Source organism: Osmerus eperlanus, chromosome 11, assembly GCF_963692335.1.
Source record: "Osmerus eperlanus chromosome 11, fOsmEpe2.1, whole genome shotgun sequence".
Taxonomy (NCBI): domain Eukaryota; kingdom Metazoa; phylum Chordata; class Actinopteri; order Osmeriformes; family Osmeridae; genus Osmerus; species Osmerus eperlanus.
Genome location: NC_085028.1, coordinates 5,512,790 through 5,535,184, shown reverse-complemented (window position 1 = coordinate 5,535,184; position 22,395 = coordinate 5,512,790). Strand labels below are relative to the sequence as shown.

The window sequence follows — 22,395 nt, the reverse complement described above, 5'->3', positions numbered from 1 at the left end:
CTGTCCCAGAACACAGAACGGCTGCTTGATAGAACAAAACACTCTCTCAGTACGAGTTAAGTGAAGTGTTTACAACTGCATTCAAACTGAGAGAATGGTACTGAGAGAGTCAGAAAGATAGAAAGTTAGCGAGAGAACAAGAGCGACAGGAAGAACAGGAGTCAGAGAGAGACAGAACAAAAGAGGAGTGACAAATAAAGAGACAGACGAGTACAGTGTTGTTTATCAGACCTCCTGCATCTTCTCCACCCCTACCTCCTTAACCACATACTGTACCTGTTGACTGTCAACAAACCAGGTAACCACTACTCCAACCTGCCTTGCTGAGGCCTAAGTACAGGCTGAGAGCTCTGCAGGTCAGGGCCTGTTGGCTCCAGCAACACACGTTCTAAGGGATGGGTGGAAGGACATGCAAACTGGAACCAAATGAGCTACTGAAGGGGGGGAGGGCTGTGCCTGCACATGCCTGGGGGGGAAATCCATAAACGGTTTCAATCTATCAATCAATGTCAAGGTAATCCAAACATGTGGCACCAACTTGGAACAGAATCAGCCCAAAACATGAGCACTCACAAACCGTTTGGGGTAGAAACTTTATTAACAAAACCAAGGCAAAGCACAACTTAAGCTCACTCCTACATGGGCTACCAGGTGATAAAAAGTGCCACGACAATAGATATATCCATTACAGTGAATATTAAATTACCAATACAATTGCCATTCAGTTAAACAATATATACCTCTATAAACCTTTGCAACATAAATAGCAGCTAAGTTAAACTCTGTTTAAATAGCCATATCATTAAACAGTCTGGGGCATGCTTCCAGTATTCTCTTGGGTCAGGGTGCCATCTAGTGGTCTCAGAAGACACTGCAGGTAAAGGGACAGCAGACCAATAGTACTGCCAGAGGGTCAGTTGGCGTTAGTGGAAACAGCAGTGCTGCTCCCTGCCGGCCAGGATGCTGATGCAGGGCTGCTGATGCAGGGTTGCTAGGCGACCACCCACTGCAGGATGCTGGTGTCCTTGCCTCCGGTGGAGATCAGGTGACTGTCGTCATGGAGAAAGGCAACGTTGGTCACGTGACTGCTGTGGCCCCCGTAGGCGTGGCTCGGGGCCTGAGGGAACCGAAAGAGGAAGTGACACGGACAAAAGAGGTTAGTGTTTTGTCCAATAACCGCACAAGGAACTCATATAAACCGTGTCACTGCTTAAAAAACTTGCAGTTGCAAATTATTAGACTACCTCTTAAGATCTTCTTTGGATTTTCACACAGTATGACAGTTGCCTTTCTTTATCGTTTTTGTTTGTTACACTTGTTTTGTGTTGTTTTATGGTTTATGCTACTCTGACTGTACAGCACTTTGGTCTAAAGTTGTTGTTTTTAAATGTGCTCTATAAAAAAACTCAACTTGACTTTTAAACGTGTGAAAAAAGGTGAAAGTGTTGTACAGATGTGTGCCATGCCTACCCGGGGCTGGGAACAAGGGTAGGAGAACAAATGCACTTTGCCAAAGTCATCGGCCGAGGCCAGCAGAGCGCCGTCATGTGACCTGCACACGGCATTCAGGTCCGTCCCATCAGCTCCGTCAGGCCACACCCCTGCAGACGGAGCAGAGATGGACAGATATAGTCAGACAGATGGATGGATAGACTAACATGCAGACAGACAATCAAACAGACAGGCAGATAGTCAAACAGTGTGGCAGACAGACAGACACACACACAGACGGAAAGACACACAGACAGTCAGAGCTCATACAGACAGCCATTCAACCCCAGCCTCTTGTGAGTCATTGTTTCCTGTTTGAGACAGGAAATGAGCACTGACCGAAGACGTTGAAACCCAGAACGCAGGTGGAAGTGGCCCACTCCAGGTTCCTCACGGCTTCCATGCTGGTCACATGCTTCCCACTGGACGCCTCCCCTGTAGGAAGGAACCGTGACAGGAGCATCACCCCACCGTCACCTAGCAACGACTCACTCTGCTCAGTGATGCGATGGACGTACACTAACTGATGATTGTGTATGTCAGATGTAAACATCCGTTAAGACGAGGTGGGGTGATTGCTGCTATTTGTACATAGCTTTGGAAAGTCTGCTAAATGAATTAAATGTCAATCAAATGTCAATAATGTAAAAATGTATCATATTGTAAGTGATGACTGTCCCTCCCTCCCTCCCTTCGAAAGGACTCACAGAAGAGGATCTCATAGTCTCCTGAGTTGGTGACCAGGAACTGGCTGTCAGTGGACCAGTCCAGGTGGGTCACAAAGCTGGAGTGACCCTGGACACAGGAAACACCAGTCAGCTGACAGAGCTCAACACATCAACACTCAGAGAGGAGTGAGGGGAAGAGGAGGAGAAAGGAGGGATGAGAGAAAGAGGGGGAGAGGATAGAATGACGAGTGCCAAAAAGGAAAGGAAGGGAAGAGAGTGATGAGGTTAGCAAAGGGTAGAAGGAAGGAGGGATGACAGAGGGAGAGAACAGAAAAATGAGAGAAGGAGGTGTGTGTGATTCTTACAGTGCATTTTCCCACACGGCTGTACTTCCTGCCATTCTCCGTCACCGCGTAGATGTAAACAAAGTTGTCATGGGAACCTACAGCCAGGAAGTTACCATCTAAGGGCAAGAAAGGGAGGGGTCACAGATCACGTGAAAATGTACCGTACGTATTGCACATAAGGTAGCCAACAACCAATCACAACAGTGTAAACCATACTCAATGAGGTGATCTCATCAGGCAGCCATTTTGTGAGTTGTTTTTCCCATGAGAATGATGACTGATGGACCTTAATAAACTACTGTACCTGGAGAGTACTTGACGTTGGAAATGACCTCGTTGCCGTCAGTGTGCATAGAGACCAGGTCCCTGGTGTCAGTGTCCAGCACCAACCACCTTGAGCACACACAAACAGAACACACGCACACACACACACACACACACACACACACACAGATTGATGCCATATTAATTACAGATATGACAACTACAATACCCAACACTACTGAAATACTCTCTGGACAGTGTTGGGATTTCCAACTATAAACAATAGGAACCAACCTTCCAGTCATGGTGCCCACGGCAACAACAGATCCACTGGGGTGGAACCCAACTGAGCGGCATGGATCCTGGAGGGACAGAGATACACGTTACACCTCTACACTGAAGACATACGATTTGTATTAGAGCTACTGTACTTTACAGTTTATTCATGATTACAGATTAAAGAGTTGTCTGAGTAGTGCATGAAAATCAGTGTTGCTAGTAACACAGATAAACAGCACTGTAGGATATTAAATGCTGGGGTTGGTGTGAAAGAGGAAGTGCTCGCCCTCCAGATCCTTCTCACCTCGATGGCTTTAGACCAGAGTGGCTGATGGGAGTTGGTGTCCCAGAGATGCACCTGCTTGTCCTGTCCGCAGGTGACAAACTGCTCCATGGAGGGGTGCACATCCACTCCCCACAGCTCATCTGTGTGACCCTGGGGGGAGAGGTGGGTGGTGTGTATGTAGATATAAGATAACAAACCTACACCCATGTCTACATCCATGAGATCCTACATTCTATAGTAACCACAGAGACTACAACACTGTGTCTGGACCACAGGGTTTAGGCCTGGCCCCCCTACCTGTACGATGGGGTCAAGGGTGGAGGGGAAAGCAGCCTTCAGGATGGCGTTCTTAGTCGTTCCCACGAACAGCTCTCCCTGCTTCCCCTCCGTCAGCACGCGCACCGGCCCGAACGCCTCCCCCACCTGCCAAACAGGAAACGCATCATCGTCAACCAAGACAGCTTGACTTGTTGTCCTCGAATCCGACTGTGCTCCTGGGCTGGCGCTGACCTCCATCTCTGCCTGCTTGTGGTAGTCATGATCCCAGAGGACGATGCGTCTGTCCTTCCCTCCGCCCGACACCATCGTCCCGTCCTTCAGGACGCACACGGAGAAGGCCCCGCCCTCGTGGGCCCCGCCCATAACCTGGCTGATGCGGTTGCCGCCTGTCAATCACACACACGGCCAATCGCGACGGGTTAGCAGACATCCGGATCAAATCGCGAAAAAATCGTGTCAATCGCAGATTAAGAGTCCAATGACAGTGATTCAATGATGGATTGTGAAGTCAGCTGTTTTCTGGTGTGTGGAGAATCCTGTAACGGCTGTCTGAACTCAAGTAAGGAAGTAAAAGGACAGGAACATGTACTGGAGCCTAACTGACAGGTTCATCAGAGGAATGTCTAATCAAATCAGATCCAAGTTAATCTGTATAGCCCTTTCTACAAGTAATGTCACAGAGGGCTTCACATACGCCCATAGAACTGCACCTAAACCAACCTTAACCCTCAAGGTTAACTACTAACTACTATGCCAGTAACATGTTAGCTGAGAGGGGTCACACACCTTTGGCCCAGACAAAGATATTTCCACTGGAGTCTCCTGTGATGGCGTCTCCGTTCTCAGCGAAGGCCACACACAGCACATACTTGGGCTTCTCATGTTTCTGGAAGCCATACAGGAATACATTGTTTTTACTTCATTCAGAATCAGAATTCGGTTTATTCGCCATGTATGTTATACAAACACGGAATTTACTGTGGCAGGGAGGTGCAAACAATAAACATATACGGATCTTAAATAAGTAAAGTACAAAAGTTTAACAATTTCTAAGAACTAATAATCTAAGAATAAAACAATTTAAATATAAAATATATATAAAAAGCACCTAACGACCGAGGCTGCCATCATCGGCGCCATCTTGCATCTATTCATTGGTCAGAATGTTGTTGTATTCAGTCAGAAACAGAGGGAGGTTCAGGCGGTTCCCTACCTCAAACAGGCCCTGCCTCTTGGTCAGAGTGCCGCCCTCCATGGTCCAGAAGTTGAGGTGGTTCTTCCCACAGGTGACAATCAGATTGGCGTCCATAGGATGGAAGGAGGCGCCCAGAACAGAGTCATTGGAGCACTGGAGGAGAGGAGAGGTGGGGAGGGGAGAGATGGGGAGGGGAGGTGGGGAGGGGAGGGGAGAGATAGGGAGGGGAGGTGGGGAGAGGTGGGGAGGGGAGGGGAGAGGTGGGGAGGGGAGGTGTGGTGTGGAGGGGAGGTGGGGAGGGGTGAGGTGGGGAGTGGAGAGGTGGGGAGGGGAGAGATGGGGAGGTGGGGAGGGGAGAGGTGGGGAGGGGAGGGGAGGGGAGGTGGGGAGGGGTGAGGTGAGGTGGGGAGTGGAGAGGTGGGGAGGGGAGAGATGGGGAGGTGGGGAGGGGAGAGGTGGGGAGGGGAGAGGTGGGGAGGGGAGAGGAGAGGGGAGGGGAGAGAGGAAGAGAAGTAGAGGAGAGTTTTAACCGTGGAGCTTTCAGAGAATAAAGATATACCAAGTTCAGGTATTCCCTCACGCTTTCCTTGTGACCAGATCCAGCCATTAAGCAAAGCTTATTCTCCAATCATTAACCATAACAAACACAATGATCTGCTACCTTGACGTCGGCCAGCTGCTTCTCCTTCTGCCAGTTCCACACAGACAGGATGTGGTCGTTGGCATCGTCCACGGCACAGAGGTGAGCACCGCCGTTCTGAGGAGGGGGTGGGGGGGTGAGGTGAGAGGGGGAGAGAGGTAAGAATAGGGGGGAAGGGTGCGGGGGAGGGTGGGGGCATGGCTTAATAAAAAAGTTGTATTAATAGTGAAAAACGTTACAGAAGTGGTTCTGCCGAGGGGTTGTCCAGGGGTTGTTACAGACTTTAGCTCAGGGGGTTAACACAGTCCTGTCATGGTGATGAACTTACAGACTTGGAGAAGGCAACGCAAGTGACTGCCCGGTCGAACACGCCCATCCCAATGACATGCAGGGTGTTGAGACTGACCGAGTCCCACACACGCACATGGGGAGCCAACAGCTGCAGAGAGAGAGGGGAGAGATATGGAGAGAGATATATATATGCAGAGAAATATATGGAGAGATATACGAAGAGAGAGATATATATGCAGAGAAATATATGGAGAGATATGGAGAGAGAGATATATATGCAGAGAAATATAATGGAGAGATATGGAGAGAGAGGGAGGGAGAGAGAATAGAGAGAGAGAGGGTGATAGAGTGCGTGAGAGAGGGAGAGAGAAAAGATGGAGAGAGAGGGAAATATGGAGAAATATGGAGAGAGACAGGAATATATGGAGAGAGAAAGATGGAAAGAGAGAGATTGACAAAGAGAGAAAGGTGTGGGTGTGCTTGTGTGGGAGGGGGGGGGCAGTTAGGGATGTAGAGAGGAGAGAAATACAGATGTAAAATGAACATCTAGGATCCCAAAAGTACCTTGCCATCTTTGGAGTTTCCTGCCACTTGTCCAGTTGCTATGGTGACCATATCAGGATGGACACTCAAGCTGTGGGAAGAGAGAAAGAGAGGGAGAGAGAGGGAGAGAGAGAGAAAAGGCAGAAAGAGAGAGAGGTCAGATGGTTGGTGAATCAGAGCATAATCAGTGTCTCCCACTGCCCTCTGGGAGATTCTTGTACACTTGGCAGAGGACTTGGTCTCGAGGGACTTCCTGTTCATTTCCTGGACTACAGGCCCTAAAAGGTCAGGTGGTTTAATCAGCTGTCCAAAGTAAACAATTTACGATGACTACTATTTTATACAAACAATATGTAGACCAGTAATTAATGATGTTCAGCAGACTCAATAGGAAGAAAAAAAAAGAATACATAAATAAAAATCTTCTGGACAGTCTGACCACAGCCAGTTGGAACACGCTCATGGTTCGTGTGACCAGAAGATAAGATGGTCAGGTCCTGGACCTGACTCAAACTGGCTGTCTGAGACTGAGAAGGTCTACATCCACTTCAGGAAGTGGACACAGCAATATAGGTCTAATAATCTACCCAGAAACAAGCTGTACTTCCTGGTGATAGGATGGTGAAAAGATCAGAGGACACACCCTGAGCTGACCTAAATTAAGGAGTGATGATACTATAAACTATTGAGCAAATTAATTGAGCTTGATCACCCATCATCTAATTTTCTTTGTCTCTCTCCATCTCTCCCTCCAATCGTCCCTCATTCCTCTCTCCCTCTATTCATCATACTCCATCTCCTTCTCCTCCCATTCATCCCTCTCCCTCCATCTCTCCCTGTCCCTCTTTCCCCTCCACTTCTCTCCCTCCCTATCCCTCCTTTCATCCCTCTCCCTCTGTTCTCATGTCCTAACTGCGTTTCAGGGACACTGCGCTGTTTCTCCACGGTGTTGAAGGGCACCACCACAACCCCTATTCGTCGCGTTCCACAGAGCCCTCTCTCGCCCCATCCCTCCTCCCTCCCTCCCTCCCTCCCTCCACCTCACCACTTCACGTCGTCGTCATGTCCGATGTAGTGCCTCTGCTGCTGCTCCTCCGTGTTGTACAGCACCACCACGGAGGCGTGGAAGTACACAATCTCCCCCGTTGGCAGCAGGTACAGGTTGGAGCGGCAGTCACGGCCCCGGTAGCCGTACCTGGAGCCCACGCGGTCAAGGAACACAACCGCAACTGCACGGACTGGACACGGGTCACAGGAGGGGCTAGGGGGTCTGTTTGTGTGTGTGCTAGTAGGTGTGTGGAGGTGGGTGTGCGTATGTGTTTATAGGTGTCTGTAGGTAGAAGTGTGTGTGTGTGTGTGTGTGTAGGAGGACATGTTGGTTTGTGTGTCTGTGTTGTTGTGTCTGGGTGTGTACAGTCATATACAGCAGATGTGTGTGTATGTGGTTAAACTGAGCATGTACAGACAGGCCGTCTGTCTCTCCAGAAGGATACACCCACTGAAGTTTGAGCTTGCGGTCAGGCAGCGCCCCCTTGTGGTCCAGAGTGTAAGTGTCCCTCAGCTGGTCGGGCATGTGCATGGTGACCGGCCGGCCTCTCAGGAACATCCGCACATAGCCGTCCTCTGGAGGGGCGAGGTCAAAGGTCAGCAGAGGTGGGGTTGCAGGTAAGAAGAGGCAGGGTCAAATGTTAAAGGTCAGCAGAGGTGGGGTTGCAGGTAAGAAGAGGCAGGGTCAAATGTTAAAGGTCAGCAGAGGTGGGGTTGCAGGTAAGAAGAGGCAGGGTCAAATGTTAAAGGTCAGCAGAGGTGGGATTTAGAGTAAGTTCTGTCCATCCTTCCACCCCTCTATCCTTCCTTCACTCCCTCCAACCCCCCCTCTCTCTCTCTCCCTCTCTCTCTCTCCCTCTCTCCCTCTCCCTCTCCCTCCCTCCCTCAACCCTTCTCTCTCTCCCTCCTTCCACCCCACTATCCTTCCCTCTTTACCCTTCCCCCACTCCTTCTCTCTCTCCTCCTCCTAACCAACCACCCTACCTCCTCCCAGCCCTCCCCTCCCCCCTCCTAGCTCTCCCACAACATAAACATCTACTGAGGTAAGGGGCTCATTAAAATGAGTGTTGCCTGACTGCCTGGCTTGTTGTTAGTTACTGTGGAAGACCATAGCTCTGTGGGGTTTTTTTTGTTTCTGGGTTTTCATCATTACTGGGGAAGACTCCATTGAGACTAGGCTTGGTGGTCCGCAGTATTGTAACCTCATTACATGGTTGAAAGGATATTTTTGAAAGATAAAAGTAATGAGGTTTGGTCAGAGACAAGCATAGAGACACACGCACATACCAATAGTAAATGGCTGTTGGTTGACTTACCTGCATTGAGGGAGCATTCCTTAGACTTGCTAAGAGAGAGGGGCAGAAAGAGAGGAGAAGTGTTATGAACTGTTCCTCGCGGTGAGAAGGACCTCTAATGACATGCTGGTTGGCGTGTCGACCGCTCTCTGAAATTTCTGAGAAGCAGCAGGAGATACCGTCAGCCTATTCAATTATTAACTTCTTCAAACTCGGCGCCTTGACCAGTGAGTGCATTAAGAAGTGCGTCTGAAAGACTTGTGAAGCTTCATTCGTCAGCATTTCGTGATTGCGTGCACGCACGCACGTACGTGCGTGCAGGCAAACACACACACACACTCGCACAGACCTACACACACACACAGAGTCAAACCAAGATCATTCCCGGAAGGCATCATCATACAGGTATATCTGGTTATATACACATCAAATCTTGTTAGAAAGGATTAGAAGGGGGTGAAATGGGAACGAGAGAGAAAGACAGAGAGGGTGATCTGGGAAATAAAAAAAGAGAGAGTAAGGGAGAGTGAAAGAGAGATATACAAAGAAAGACAGAGAGAGGGAGAGAGAGGAGAGATTGACACAATGGGTGCAGTCGATAGTAACTTCCACAAGCATCAGTTGAAAACCAGTTTGCTGATTCCTGACTCAGCTCACAGCCAATCAGATGCTGTCAGGAAACTGACAGCCCCACCCCGCAGACAGTTAGATTATTGCCATGGCTACAGAAAGAAGAGAAGTGGCATGGTGATATTGACCAATCTCTATCTGCTCATTCAATAAAACTTTCCATCCCAACCTGCATCACCACAACCCCCCTTTCTCTCTTTCTAGCCATCCCTTCTTTCCTTCACACCTCCATCCCAAATTGCCTATAACACATCCGACCATATAGACAGGAGACATAAAGTGGAAACAGGTTCTGTGTGTGGTAAGTAAGGAGCTGCTTAAGACTAACATCAATAACTGGTTTAATCTCCTCAATATCCGATTGCATCTGATTCAACCAGACTGTTAATGAGCCTGAGAAATGAGCCTGGATGAACATGACTGGATGGTTGCACGTTCTGGCTCAACCAGCACCCAGCCGTGGGTGTTCAGGGACCGTGTTCCAGGATGTTGTTTGTTGTTGTCCAACCATCTGCCTGTCAAGTAATTACTGCTGTCTCCTAACACAGCAGACAGGGGACAAGGGGGGGATAAAGACAGAGAAGGGAAGAGAGAGAGAGAGAGAGAGAGAGAGAGAGAGAGAGAGAGAGAGAGAGAGAGAGAGAGAGAGAGAGAGAGAGAGAGAGAGAGAGAGAGAGAGAGAGTGGGCATGCTGAACAGAATCCCTAATGAGACAGTACTTGCTTCTGGTGCGCAGTCAGTCCTGTCAAAAACAATCACGTCGACAGCTGCTGCCGATAAAGTTTCTGATTTTGACTCATAGATTCTGCTGGAGTGTGGGAGGCCAACCACAGGGGGATGCGGAGCCTGTACGTGTGTGTGAGCGTGTGTGTGTTAAAGGGACCAGCTAACAGGCCTTCCTTGTCTTTCTATAGAGAGTAGGAGGTTCAGCTCTGACCAATAGGAGACCCGAGCCAGCCCAGGGCCACTAATTGAAGCAATGCATGATGGGAGCTGGCAACAGGAAGTGTGTGTGGGGAGGGATTAAGAAGCCTCTGAATCCAAAGACTGTTTACTGGCATCTCATATTATCCAAACACAGAAACCTCAGTTCCCTCTACTCTATTCCTTCATGTTCTAATCTGTCTACCCCTGCTCCAACTCTATACGTCATTTACGGTGCTCTACTTTATTCTATTGTGGTCTGAAATGCCATCTGGAATTATTTTTCCAGTGACTGTCAAGCCCAGTCTATCAGTGTGAAACAGAGCAAGCCCTAATGGGTCTGGTAGAGAGAGGGAGGGTCGGGACCTGGAAGCTGTGTGTTGCGGCGTGAGAGTTTCTCTGTGGGCTGAGTGGGCACATTAGGGTTCATACAGAGCTGTTCCACTGCATATGCAGTGAGTCATAACTCATAACTGTCTGTCCATCCCTTCACACTGTGCACGACCACTACTGAAGACCATTAGGACACCCTACCCCAGGTAGAGAGAGATGGAGAAAGACAGAGAGATGCAGACGTTAGTGAAGGAAAAAGGAGACAGCGAGAAGGAGAGGATAGAGAGAGAGAGGATGAAGAGAGAGAGAGGATGGAAAGAGAGGTTGGAGAGATAGAGAGTAGAGAAGGTAGGGAGGACAAAGGGACAGATAGACAGAGACAGGGAAGAGTGATAGAGAGGATCAAGTGATAAGTGGATAGAGAGATAGACAGGATAGAGTGATAGAGGGGACAGATAGATAGACAAGGGAGAGCTAAAGTTAAGATCAGATCAAGGATAAGGAGGGGAAGGTGTTTAAACAGGATACAACACTGTCTTTCCTTGTGAACGATTTGCATGCCACCCAATCTCCCTCATTCAAATCCATGCAACTTACCCCCCCCCCCTTCCCATCCTCCTCTTCCTCCGTAAGCATTCCCAAAAATTCACCTCAGTTCCAGCAGGCAATTTCAGTCAATATGTTCAATGAGTTGAGCAAACACTGTCAATCAATAGCGATTCTGCAGAGCCAGATGAACCAGTAATCCTCACAGTTCAAAGCTCTGCTCGAAACATTGTTCCTCTCCTCCCCCTAACAGGAAACAGTGGTGTCTCTCTGTGGCTCAGGCGACCAAACCCACATGGTAGACTGTGGTCTAAAAGACTTGATGCTGCCTCAAACAACCTGTTCTGTAATGATCTCCCCCTGCCTGAGTCTGTACAGTTTTGAAAGCTCCGTTATCTTATGCAATTCTTCCAACTTCACTCAGATAACACCATCTCAATTGGAGTGTATCAAAGAGTATCAAAAGTATGTGTTGCATGTGGAGAATGATGTTCCTGTGGGTGTGTTTTGTGTGTGTGTGTGCATGGTGTGTGTAACGGCTGTCCTCAGTTGGTCTCTACCCCATTCTCTCTCCAGCCACTCCCAGAAAACCAACAGCAGAGGACGGTTTGACTCTCTTCTCAATGTTAGCGTGACTAAATAACGGTGTGTACAAAGTTAAAAGAAGTTCCTGCTTCCCTTCATCAGAAAACCTACAGAACAGGGTAAACAAACGTAACCTAAAACAGATAGTGCCTGCTCTACTCTGATGCAAAATAAGTTAGATTAGAACACCAAACTGTAAACATGTCAGTTGAAAACATCTTTTTACCTGGGGGATCTCTTCATGGTGATGCGTTTTCCGTTGATGTAACAGCTTGTATTTGACAAAAAGGTATTCACAGCTAACCCAGTCGGACAACTCCTGAACTATAAAGCTCTCCCCCTGCCTTCCTTGTTGACTCAGCCAACTTTAGTAGGGGAGGGGCCTAAGGACTTTGTCCACCAATGAGAACCCATTTCCTGATTCTCGACTCAATGACCACCCCCCCTAGTGGAGGGGAACTTGACACCTCAGCAGAATGAGGAGAGAGCTGAGAGGGTGTAGCAGAGAGGGGGGCAGAGGAGGGAGAGGGAGAGAGAGAGAGAGAGAGAGAGAGAGAGAGAGAGAGAGAGAGAGAGAGAGAGAGAGAGAGAGAGAGAGAGGAGGGAGGGAGGGAGGGGAGGGAGGGAGGGAGGGAGGGAGGGAGGGAGGGAGGGGAGGGAGGGAGGAGAAATAGAGAGTGAAGGAGAGATAGAGAGAAGGAAAAAGACAGATTGAGTGAGAAAGAAAGAAAGACAGTTAAGAGAGATAGAGAAAGAAGAAAGAAAGAAAAGCAGATAGAACAGAGTGTGCAAGGTACATTTACCATCAGTTTTATTGGCACCTCCTTAAAACAAACAATATCACAATGTTATCTCAGAGGCTCCTGACCAGGTGTGGGGCTTTTACTGTCTCTACCAAACAAACATGGACGCTGAGTATTTGATAGTAAAATAGGGATTGGCCCCATATTAAATCAACAACAGCCTACACCACTGAGCATATAACTCATGGCATAGGGGAAGAAGAGTGACTGCAATCTGGTTATATTTAGTAGACCACAGACTGTATATGACAGGTGCATTACTGCAGAACCTGAGGGAGGAGGAAGAGGAGAAGGGAGAGGAAGAGGAGGAGGAGGAGGAGGAGGAGAGAAGGATTCTGACCCCTTGTCAGAACTATGCCCTTCTGATCCTAGATCTTCTGCTGTGCTGTGCACGATATGTGGTTTTGGATAAAAGCGTCTGCTAAATGAACAAAATGTAGGAAATGTGAGGAGGATGTGAAGGCGGACGAGGAAGACATGGGCTGTCGGGGCACATGCTGTTTATCGACAAAGCTTTCATACACAAACACACGCACGCACATACTGAATTGTTAATGTCCATTCTATGTATGTTCACAGTCTACCATAGAAATATATAGTGTTACACTGCAGTAGTGGTGACAGTATCAGTAACATATGCACGCACACACACATGATCCTTTTTCACAATGACCTCAACAGTCAGAAGACCACAGTGTCCTGTCTGGTGCACAGATAGCCTGAGGGCCAGGAGGAGACCTCATAGCAGCACAGTAACACACACACACTCACATGAACACACCAACTGGCCCTGGTTTAGAGTCTGGACTACCAAGCAGACAGGATGGCATTTATAGCTGAGGATTCAGGGGACAGGCTGCAGGACCTGTAGACTGCCTGTCTGTCAGTACTGAGGTAGTTCTACCTACCTACCTGCCTGTCTGTCTGCCTGTCTGTCTGTCAGTACTGAGGTAGTTCTACCTGCCTGTCTGTCTGTCAGTACTGAGGTAGTTATACCTGCCTGCATGCCTGTCTGTACTGAGGTACTTCTACCTACCTGTCTGCCTGTCTGTCAGTACTGAGGTAGTTCTACCTACCTACCTGTCTGCCTGTCTGTCTGTCTGTCTGTCTGTCAGTACTGAGGTAGTTCTACCTGCCTGTCTGTCTGTCAGTACTGAGGTAGTTATACCTGCCTGCATGCCTGTCTGTACTGGGGTACTTCTACCTGCCTGTCTGCCTGTCTGTACTGAGGAAGTTATGTCTGTCTGGTACCTGCTATCTCCCTGGGGGGAATCTGGGGGGTATCTATGGGTATTTAGGGGATATCAATGGGTATCTGGGGGGTATTTATGGGTATCTGGGGGGTATCTATGGGTATCTGGGGGGTATCTATGGGTATCTGGGGGGTATCTATGGGTATCTATGGGTATCTGGGGGGTATCTATGGGTATCTGGGGGGTATCTGGGATATCTGGAGGGCAGGGGTACCTGCTCTTGCCACAGGTGGAGGAGCTGGAGGAGGTGGTTCTGCTCCTGGAGTCTCTCTTCACCATCGTCAGACGCTCTGTAGACATGCTTTTCCTGGGGAGAGGAAATCAAACAACGACATTTCTCCTTGAATATGTATCCAAACACTTTTCACCTCCATTTAGAAGCGCAAGCAATTTATTTTGATGTGTATCCAGGCACTTTATACCTCAGTTTATAAGCTATTACGATTTACACACCTGGCTAACTGTATTTCATTGGCTCCTTAATCGGCAATTGAGTCTAATGAACGATGTTGCGCCACACACTGTCACCCTCTGTCTGACAGGGTGTGGTATTGCAACAAAGATATCGGCGGTGAACAGTGAAGGCTTTTTCTCAGTAATATCCTCCTGAGATGCCGTAATTAATTGATGTCCACTAGTGGACCTTGCTCATGGGCTCTATATATACTACAACCAATAATAAAACTATGTTGTGTCAATTTTATTCCTTAAAATTTGTTTATATTAAAAATGAAATGTATACAAAATATGTGTTCCCTGGTTTCAGGAGGATATCGCTGTGCCTGGTAGCTGATGTGTGATGACTTCCATCTCACCTCTTGATGGACAGCAGCACTTCCTTCTTGGGGGAGGAGGGGGAGGAGGGGTAGCGTTTCTGCGGCATGTAGCCGTTACTCAGGGGCTTGGAGGGTAAAGCCTGCAGGAGCTGACGGACTGGAGAGGGGAGGAGGGGAGAGGGGGAGAGGGGGAGAGGGGGAGAGGGGGAGAGGGGGAGAGAGAGAGAAAGAGAAGAGAGAGAGAGAGAGAGAGAGAGAGAGAGAGAGAGAGAGAGAGAGAGAGAGAGAGAGAGAGAGAGACTATAGTTAGCATCTACAGTATGTGAGTGTTTATACAACAGTGCTATGACAAACAGTGGAACTTTGAAGGGCTTTGCATCTGTTTACAAGTTCTCATATGCTAAACGGACTGCAGTTTACCCAAGAGGAAAAAGAGTATACTTTAATTTAATTTAAACATTAAATGAGAGTTTAATACATTGACACTGGTACTGTATCTTTTCTCTTCGATTTATATATTAACATTGACAACTTTAATACTATAATAACTTTGTTAGTATACTTTAAGTACAATCTTTTTCTCGCTTGGGTGTCTGGGAGTACGTGTTGACCTCTGACCCTTGGTAGGCGGGGCGGGCGTGGGGGGCCTGTGGGGGCCTGCGGGGGGCGGGGCCCGGTCCTCACAGAGGCCCAGCCTGCGCAGGGCGTCGGCCAGGGCGGACTTCAGCAGCTGGATCTCATCCTCCTGCAGCATCAGCCTCTGCTCCATGTGGGACACGCGGTCCTCAAGCTCCATCCCACTGGCCGCCGACGCCGTCTCATCTGGGGGGATGGAGGGGCGGGAATGGGGGTGGGGTGGAGGGGAAGAGAAGGGTGGAGGGGTGGGAAGGATGGGGGATAGAAGGGCGGGAGGAGAAGGTCAAGATGATGAGATAGATGCAGAGGGGGAGAGAGGAAGAGAGAGGAGGAATGGAGCGTATGAGACACAGATACAGAGAGATGGGGGGAAGGAGAGGGGGAATGAGGATGAGGAGGGGAGTGTGAGCAAATGAGATGGGCAGAGGGGTGGGACAAAGAGAGAAGGAAGGACACAGTCAATACAAGATTATGCAGAGATGCAGAGAGAGAGAGAGAGAGAGAGAGAGAGGAGAGAGAGAGAGAGAGAGAGAGAGAGAGAGAGAGAGAGAGAGAGAGAGAGAGAGAGAGAGAGAGAGAGAGAGAGAGAGAGAGAGAGAGAGAGAGGGATGGACAGTGAGGGGAAGATGGGAGGGAGAGAGGGTGAGCAAATGATGATGTGAAAGAGAGAGAAAAGGGAGGGAAAGTGAGTAGAAGAGATAGAGAGAGATAAAACACAAAAGACAGAGATAGAAAGACAGGCTGAAGCCCAGCGATGGACAACAGACATACAGTGGTGGAGTAACAGAGGTGTCCTGTTCTCTGCAGACAGATGGTGTCTGGTTCCTGTCCAGTCAACAGTCTCCACCCAGTTCTGCTCAGTGTGTTTATGGCATCCCTGCAGTCTCTGAATCTGTAACCTCCTGCAAGTGGACCTTACCCTGTTTGAGAAGGCTTTGTCTAAACCCTAACTGACCCAAATCGCAACAGCAACAGAATAGGTAGGTAGGAACTGTATTAATCCCAAGGGGAACTTGAGGTAGTGACCTCATTGCTTTGGGGTCGAAACTGACATCAGTAGATTCTGCAACATAACCATGAGCACATTTACCTGTATCACACTTAGTGAACTTTCCAAAATTGTCAGCGAATCTAACTCCACAACCTCAGATATTGATCCTATACCCACAACATTCTTTAAGCGAGTGTTTGATAGTGTCTCAGGTCCGGTGCTAGAGATTATAAACACATCCCTTAGAACTGGCGTCTTCCCAGATGCCTTCAAAACAGCTGTTGTAGATGTAGATGTTGTCGGTGTAATCCTGGACTCAGATTTGAATTTCAACTCTCACATTAATAAAGTGACCAAAACAGCTTTCTTTCACCTGAGGAATATAGCAAAGGTACGACCATTCATAAACCAAAATGATGCAGAGAAGTTAATTCATGCTTTTATATCCAGCCGGCTGGACTACTGTAACGCACTTTTCACTGGTCTTCCCAAGAAAACCACTGAAAGACTACAGCTCATTCAAAATTCTGCAGCTAGATTATTAACCAAAACTAAAAGGAGAGAACACATTAGTCCTGTCCTAGCTACTTTACTTTACAAAGCTCTACACGGACAAGGACCTAGCTACATTGCTAACTCCTTTATAAACTACACACCAGCTAGAACACTGCGATCATCAAATGCAGGCCTATTAGAGGTCACCAGAAGCAGTCATAAGAAGATTGGTGATTCGGCCTTTGTCAATTACGCCCCCAAACTATGGAACAAATTACCCATAAATATTAGGGAAGCAAACACTCTAGACATTTTTAAAAGACAGCTTAAAACCTACCTTTTTACCGAAGCATTTAAGTAATTTTATCTCAAAAGGGTTTTCCTACTTTTTAAAGTTGTTTTCTCTCTTGAACAGAGATCTTATTGGGATTTTTATTTTTGTTTGAATTGTTTATCACTTGTATTATTGTTTTTATTGATTTTATGTAAAGCACCTTGAGCTACAATTCTTGTATGAAATGTGCTATATAAATAAAGACTTACTTACTTACTTACTTACTTTGTCCAGTTAATGGCTGTACGTCCCAAATCCACTGGCAAACTAGCCAGCATCCAAAATGAGTCTGGAATGTTTATATTAGTGGTCAGTGAAAATAACTTCTGAAAAATATGTTTTCCCGTCAGTCATCGATCAAATTGTCCTATTAAAGTAAGTTTACCTGGTTGAGTGAAAATAGACAGTGTTTCAACAGCTCAGCTCCATAGTGACAGTAAAATTTTTTATCACGTTTACGAGTCAAATGAGTTCCTCAGGATGCAAACTATTGAGCAGATGGAAGCTACAGATCATGTGATCAGAACACTTGTGCGCTTCTGTGACACACACACATACACATACACACACACACACACGCAGGAAGCAAAGGGGTTAAACAATTACTCCGTGTTTTCATCTTGTTCACAATCCAACAAATGGAATAAAGCTGCAAATCCCAGTCTCATTAGGAGGGTGTGGGAAGGAGATTACCGGCTTTTATAGGAACGGAAATGGCCTTTTTAGTTTTTCATCAGGAACATTACACAACACGAGTTATCTCCCTGAGATTGAAAATCATTCAGGAGCGGTCATGATATGGGTCGTAATCTCCCTCCCTGCATCAGGGCAGCAGCCTCCTGGATAAATGACCACATCGCTGAGCTGATCTGATCCAGAGATGCAAATCCCTCCCTGCTGTGGAGGTGTATTACTGTGCCTCTGTACGTGCTGGAGGAAACACTGACCACATCACCAGTACCTCCTCTCCTACACCATCCGTATCTCTTCTCCTCCACTCCTCTTCTCCTCCACTCCTCCACTCCTCTTCTCCTCCCCTCCCCAGTATAAACCCCTCCGTATCCAGCTGAGGTCTGGATCAGCCCAGAGCTCACCTGCCCTGCGCTTCACCACAGGTCTGTTTCATAACTCATCCACATCAGCAGCCATTCATTACTGGAGCAGCCCCCCTCCCCCCTTCTTAACACTCTCTTCGGCTGTCTGTCTCTCTCTCTCTCTCACACACACACTCATACTTACCTGAAAGTAAGCACACACACACCCACGTACACAGACGGCAGATAAGCTATGCACACTCGTGGCTCTCTCAGGAGCGAGACAGCCAGAGCCACGTCGGGATAGCTGCGGGCAGGTGGAAGACAAACTCATCACAACTCTAATGGTTGATCACAACAAGGAGGGGGGTGGGAGGAGGGGAGAGGAGGGGGGGGTGGGAGGATGAGAGGAGGAAGGGAGGGAGGGAGGGAGGGAGGAGGAGAGGGGGGTTAGCTATGCCGTGATGTGGCAGGAGGGAGGGATGAGCGGAGGGGCGAAGCGAGAGGACGATGGAGGTCATGGAGAAAGCAAAGCCTGCTGAAATATTCATGGAGCTGAGGGCTCTGCTAGACTCCTACCTGCCATGTCTGTTTCTGCACCGTCACTCAACCAGTCAGCCAGCCAGATCAGTCAACCAGCCAGATCAGTCAGATCAGTCAGACAACCAGTCCGCTCTCCTGCAGTTCTCCAGGGTCTCTCAGGGTGCCAGAGTTGGGCAGGGCTGGGCTAGACTCCCTCCTCTCTCTCTCTTTCTCTCTCTCTCTCTCTCTCTCTCTCTCTCTCTCTGCAGCCTCTGACTGGCTCTGCCATCGTCCCAGGACCCTCCTCCATCCCTCCCTCCCTCCTCCTTCCCTCGCTACCCCCCTCCCCTTCCTGCCAGACCCCTCCCTCCGACCTTCTCTTCCCCCTGTTCTCTCCTCCCCATCCTCTCATCCACTCTAATCTACTAAGCCTGAACAGCTCGCTATGGGACAGGCAGTCAGTGTTAACTTGGAGCCCCTCCCAAAACCACCCTTCCTGCCGTCACCCCCCTCTCTCCCCCCTGCTCGCAAGCTGCAGCTGCTGTGGGCTGCAGACGGGACAGGCTGCAGACTGTGGAGGCAGCAGGAGAGGCTGGGAGGCTAGGAGGGAGGGAGGGAAGGAAAGAGAGAGTGAGAGGGGGAGGGAGGGAGGCTTGTCGAGAGAGAGGCTGGGAGAGAGGGAGAGAGGGAGAGAGGGAGAGAGGGAGAGAGGGAGAGAGGGAGAGAGGGAGCGGGGTGGTGAGCCTGGCTCGGGTCCAGAAGCACACACTCTGCAACAGCAGCAGCAGTAACCAGGCACGACCAGGAAGTGCTAGCTGCAGAGGCCGGGATCAGAGTCCCTCTCCATCACTGACACACACACACACACAAACGCACACAATCGCACACACATGCACACAATCACTCACACACAAGCACACACTGTAGAATGTAAGTAGCATACACCCACGCAGGAAAAACTAAAGAAGAAACACAAACCCAGTCATTCAGTGACAGGATGCATAGGCACTACCACAACTACCAGGAAGTGACACGAGAAAAAACTGGTATCAAAGTCCATCACAATCACATGCACACACACACATACTCATGCAGCTATATAGCAGAAGGCACAAACATACAAACACACTCATCCAGAACAGTACTTTTACACATTTATGCAAGCATACACACAGACACAGCCACAAACGCACAAACACACACACAAAGAGCCGGCGAGGCCTATAACTCTGTATAAGGCTGACAGCAGTCTGCACAGCAGCAATGTGAACCAGTCCTGTACAGGGAGAGTGAGACAGCTCTCCCCTCCTCCAGCCTGCCAGGATTGGATGTCAGGCGGGGGGCCAGGTGAGCTGAGGGACAGGGGGGCTGGAGGTGTCACTTTCAGGAGAACATGTGTGATTCAGACCAGACCGACACCACATGCATCCTGGCCGTCAAACAGATGGTCACTGCCTTGGTCACTGTCTGGACCTGCTTCTATAGGTTGTCAAGGACAGATCTGTTGTGTGTACTGTCTGACTGACAGACAGACTGATTCACTGGCTGACACACAAACCGACAAACATCCTGACAGACTGAAAGACCGACAGATATCACACCAACAACCACCACCATAAAAACAACAGAGGGAGTGTAGGACAAGCAACTTCTTGTTTGGTCATCGGACCGGGCAGAGAGGAGCGAGACATGGGTGGCATTTCCAGCCCCCTTGCGCACCCCCCTCCCCCCAGACTCTGAGGGCCAGACCACCCCACCTCCACCTCCACCACCACCACTCCCCAAACCCCCACTGTCCTTCCACCTGCCAGTCAATATGGAGGAACTAGATTACAGTCTGGTGTAGTCTAGAGCGCAATAGCATCTACCAGATTCATGCACTGCTGAATGATGCTGATCAGAAGATACATCTAATCATGTATGACCTTTGATGTTCATAACGTTTTGTCCTCCACGATTGGTTGCACAAATAGCCATCTTCTTAAATAACAGATCTGATGCTGAAAAGTAATATCTTGATATGTAAATGTGTGTGATACAATGACACAATAGCATTTGAATACTAGGCTACACTAGGAAAGTGTCACTATCCAAAGTAGGAATGCGGTCAGCTCCACAGGTTGTACAGCACAGTAAACGATTCAGCTAGTTACAGTAGCTCATTTGGTTACATGGTATTATGGTCCGTTCTGCAAATGTAGGCTAAGATGAACGTTCTCTACCCGAATAATTGTATCTCGAGCCCAATCGACACAGGTGGAAGTCTGGTCGTCTACACATAGCACATGAAATTGCCATAAAATCACCTATCACAGATAACCACATCTGACAGTATAATATTTCGATTTGTACCCGAATATGTAGGCTATGCGGTGCGCCAAGGTTCATCTCGGCTCAAACGGAGTGTCGTGTCACAGGTGAGGGGACTTACCGTTGCAGTACTGAAGCAAGAGAGACGTGCTATCGTACAGGCTCCCGCAGGAGGCGATTCTCTCCGACATCTCTCTGTCTTGGGATGCAAACGTTCTTTCTTTTCCTCCTTTCTTATTGCGACCTACCTCGCACCTCGCTCTCCCTTCACCGCTCCACATTCAGACAACCAACGACCACAACAACACCTTTCTCTTTCTGCCGCTTCTCTTCACACCGGTGACCGTCTGCTCTCTGCTTTCTGTTACTATAGCAACAGCCTCTCTTCGTAGCCAACCATTGGGAACCGTAAAAGGGGCTGGGTTAATGGATTTACACAATTAGATTGAAATATTGATTGAATGTACCATTGTTTATCGCTCCGTGGGTGTCAGTTTAACAAAGTTACTTTCTTCAAACTTGGCTATGGTCCCACGTGTTCTTACTGGAAAGTATGTGGGTGTTATTCCACTAGACTACCTGTATTGAATAATTGATTGCGGAAAGGTGTCTTCCTAACACGTGTTAGAAATAGATAGCCTATTCTACCTGTGGCAGGAGTCAGAACTCATCGAACACAACATCACGCCTGCGCCAAGCCCTCGATTTTAAATCTAGACTCGTTATTCGTAATATGAGAGAAGGTAGACAACGGAAGAATCGAAACAGACATGAAATTGGCGTTTGGTAAACTGTCCTGAACATTAGTTATATGATAGAACCAGCAGATGGAGGAAGAGAATTCCACTGTGACAAGTAATCCAACAGCTGTTTCCTGAAGAAACATTTTCACGTAGAGCAGTAGGTGTCGCCAGATATAGGATACAGGCTTTCACTTTGCCGTGCAGTCTCCACCGCTCTCTGTTCTCTCTCGATCTCTCCATATCTCTCTCTTTCTCTTTTCCTCTCTTTCTTTCTCTCTTTGTTCATCTCTCTGTTTTCTCTCTCTGTTTCTCACCATCTCTTTTGCTTACTCTCTCCCTGCCCCCCCACCTCTCTCTCTCTCTCCCTCTCTATCTCTCCCTCTCTCTCTCTCTCTCCCTCTCTAGCTCTCTCTCTCTCACACACACCTTAGTGTTGGCCTGGAGTACTGGAGCAGGTATCTGACCAGCATCCAGTTAATACACTGCTAATGTATCTTCTCATTTGGAGCAGAAAATGGATGGAGATACCCAAAGGAGAGAAAAGATGGGCAGATAGAGCGAGACAAGAGGGCGGGCCAGATAGAGAAATAGAGGATAGATTGATAGAGGGAGAGATGGAGCTCGAAAGAGGAGAAGGCTAGAGCATAATGTTATTAATCCTAATCGGTGGCCCCCGCACATACACACATATAGTATACGCACAACCTTTACACCTACACACCACACTCACCATTCCTGGCTATCAGAACGAGCATCACATTTCATTGACTGGCTGTAATGTGCATGGGCTCTGTGCTGAGGGGGCACTTCCACTGCTTCATGTCCACTCTTCTGGGGGAGAACATGAGGGCAGCA

At 48.4% G+C, this 22,395-nt stretch overlaps 1 protein-coding gene and 1 long non-coding RNA gene across 4 annotated transcripts; both read right to left on the bottom strand.

Annotated features, from left to right (window-relative positions):
- Nucleotides 1-578: 578 nt before the first annotated feature.
- On the bottom strand, nt 579-21,105 carry eml2 (EMAP like 2). 3 transcript variants are annotated; one of them, XM_062473105.1, is made up of 22 exons: nt 20,919-21,105; nt 15,094-15,297; nt 14,515-14,632; nt 13,914-14,006; nt 8,647-8,675; nt 7,777-7,906; nt 7,329-7,478; nt 6,305-6,374; nt 5,778-5,888; nt 5,471-5,566; nt 4,828-4,962; nt 4,401-4,500; nt 3,846-4,000; nt 3,633-3,758; nt 3,354-3,485; nt 3,065-3,132; nt 2,811-2,899; nt 2,525-2,622; nt 2,199-2,286; nt 1,831-1,926; nt 1,471-1,601; nt 579-1,117 (listed from the first exon to the last, which is right to left on the bottom strand). In XM_062473105.1, exons 1-22 carry the CDS (start codon nt 21,076-21,078, stop codon nt 992-994), a joined length of 2,505 nt encoding a protein of 834 aa, XP_062329089.1. In that variant the 5' UTR covers nt 21,079-21,105; the 3' UTR covers nt 579-991. The 3 variants fall into 3 exon arrangements, with proteins under 3 accessions (XP_062329089.1, XP_062329090.1, XP_062329091.1); XM_062473106.1 differs by lacking the exon at nt 20,919-21,105 and adding an exon at nt 18,545-18,674; XM_062473107.1 differs by lacking the exons at nt 13,914-14,006; nt 14,515-14,632; nt 15,094-15,297; nt 20,919-21,105 and adding an exon at nt 11,870-12,014.
- LOC134029116 (uncharacterized) lies at nt 13,370-13,613 on the bottom strand. The gene is made up of 3 exons (XR_009931614.1): nt 13,579-13,613; nt 13,483-13,514; nt 13,370-13,402 (listed from the first exon to the last, which is right to left on the bottom strand). It is a non-coding gene; the product is annotated as an uncharacterized LOC134029116 (long non-coding RNA).
- Nucleotides 21,106-22,395: the final 1,290 nt, after the last annotated feature.

Coding starts and splice junctions, on each gene's coding strand:
- eml2 (XM_062473105.1), bottom strand. CDS start 21,078: ATGTGGAGCGGTGAAGGGAGAGCGAGGTGCGAGGTAGGTCGCAATAAG. Junction 3,759..3,845: donor ACAAGCAGGCAGAGATGGAG/GTCAGCGCCAGC, acceptor CCTGTTTGGCAG/GTGGGGGAGGCGTTCGGGCC. Junction 1,602..1,830: donor TCTGGGTTTCAACGTCTTCG/GTCAGTGCTCAT, acceptor CTCCGTCTGCAG/GGGTGTGGCCTGACGGAGCT.